Raw genomic sequence first — 1,582 nt, 5'->3', positions numbered from 1 at the left:
TCTACTTCCCACCCTCAAGAAAATGCGCCTTCTTTAGTTCCAGGAAACCGGCTTGATGGTGCTCAATTATAAGTAACAGTAAAGAGCCAGCTCCTCTGCTAGGTGGATGTGAAGCCAGCTACACCAGTTAAAGACATGACCTAGCATACCATGGCTGAACAAAAAGCTTGTAGGCTTTTTGTCCCCTTCTCACCAGAGGCTACCTCAGCTGCCCACGCCATACTTCCAGGTGGGGACCAGGTTGTGCTGGGACTACCTGCTCCAGCAGCACATCTATTATCCAAGTGGCCACCAGCTGTCCGCAGCCAGTGCTTGAGCCCTGGGACCTGCAGTGTCCCCTTCCAACTGAAAGCCTGAATTTTGTTTCTACCCCACTAACCCTCCACACGCTTCTCCCTGGTGCTTGTGGTCACTGGTTGCTGGCTCCTCAGAAGATGGTGTGTCGCAAGCGGAGGGCAGGAGCTTCCCTGTATGGCTGGCCATGCCGTGGAGCCAGCCATCTGTCAGCAAAACAGGAAGGCACGGGTTCCCTTTCCCTCCTGGGCTCGTTTCGCTATTTTCGGGAGCTGTACTTCTCCCCCACGCAGTGCCGGGCTGCTGCGGTCTGAAGGAAGGGCTCCCGGGCGAGCGAGGGGCCAAAGCCTGAAGCTGCTGCTCTGCCCATCTGCCGCGGCTGGAGGTGTATTCATTATTAATGGAGGCAGCGGCGGCTGCTGCTCAGATATGCAGCCCTGCCTGGGTAAATGAGACATTCTTCAGCAAATTGCTTCGTTTTTTGATTGCTGATTGTACGCGTGTCACCAAGCTGACTCAAGGTTCATCGATGCATGCTCAGTAAATTAGAAAGAACATAACTATGGATCAACCAAGAGAATGAATTCTGTGCCTACAATGACCCAGGGCCATTTAATTTTCTGCTTAATTTTGTTGCAGTCAGTTTGCATTTTGGGTTATTATGCAGTAGGAAATTAACAATAAATAACAAATTTGGTCCTCCTGTGCTTGTAATGATATTTTTATAAATCTTTGTAATGCTGTTTTTAAAAGGATCAAGGTCTGTGCCAGTCTGATACTCCAGCAAGTATGCAGGGAGGAAATAAAGAGAAAAATACATTATTCTCCCCAGATAATCTTATAGTTAAATAGTAAAGGGTTTGGTTTTTTTTTTCCTTTTGCCTTCATTCTCCTTCTCTCTGTGTGTGGGTTTGGGTTTTTGTTTTTTGTTTTTTTTTTTTCTTTTTCTTTTTCTGTATGTGTATGTTATTTTGCATTAACTTAAGGCTCTTCCTCTCTTCTCAGATAACTTGAGGAAAATGGAAACAGATGAGGCTCAAGATATGTCCCAGGTTTCAGGTGAGGTCCTTAACAGATACTTCTACAAAGAAAATCCTAAACTCCTGCTCATCTTTCTAACACAGTACAATGTTTTTCTTGTTGTCAATAAAATTGCTTTGGGTCTCTTTAAAAAACAGAGATACCATTTGATATCAATCCCAACAGTGCATGGATTTTTTAAAAGGAACTGGATAAATATTGAAGCATAGATGTAATTTTGCATTAAATTTGTGGTATCCCTGTAGCA

General features: G+C 44.7%; 1 protein-coding gene across 14 annotated transcripts in view; it reads left to right on the top strand.

The window, feature by feature from the left end:
- Positions 1–1,313: 1,313 nt before the first annotated feature.
- The window catches only part of LOC104530989 (DNA-binding protein Ikaros), a 54,796-nt gene continuing 54,527 nt past the window's right edge, over positions 1,314–1,582 (top strand). For all 14 annotated transcript variants that reach the window (XM_010175755.2, XM_010175754.2, XM_010175753.2 and 11 more), the window contains exon 1: positions 1,314–1,353. In XM_010175755.2, coding sequence (XP_010174057.1) covers positions 1,314–1,353 — 40 coding nt within the window. The remainder of the gene's footprint in view (positions 1,354–1,582) is intronic.

This window comes from Antrostomus carolinensis, unplaced genomic scaffold (assembly GCF_000700745.2).
Source record: "Antrostomus carolinensis isolate BGI_N321 unplaced genomic scaffold, ASM70074v2 scaffold9379, whole genome shotgun sequence".
NCBI lineage: Eukaryota > Metazoa > Chordata > Aves > Caprimulgiformes > Caprimulgidae > Antrostomus > Antrostomus carolinensis.
Note: the sequence above shows the minus strand (reverse complement) of the source record. Positions and strands in the feature narration are given on the sequence as shown.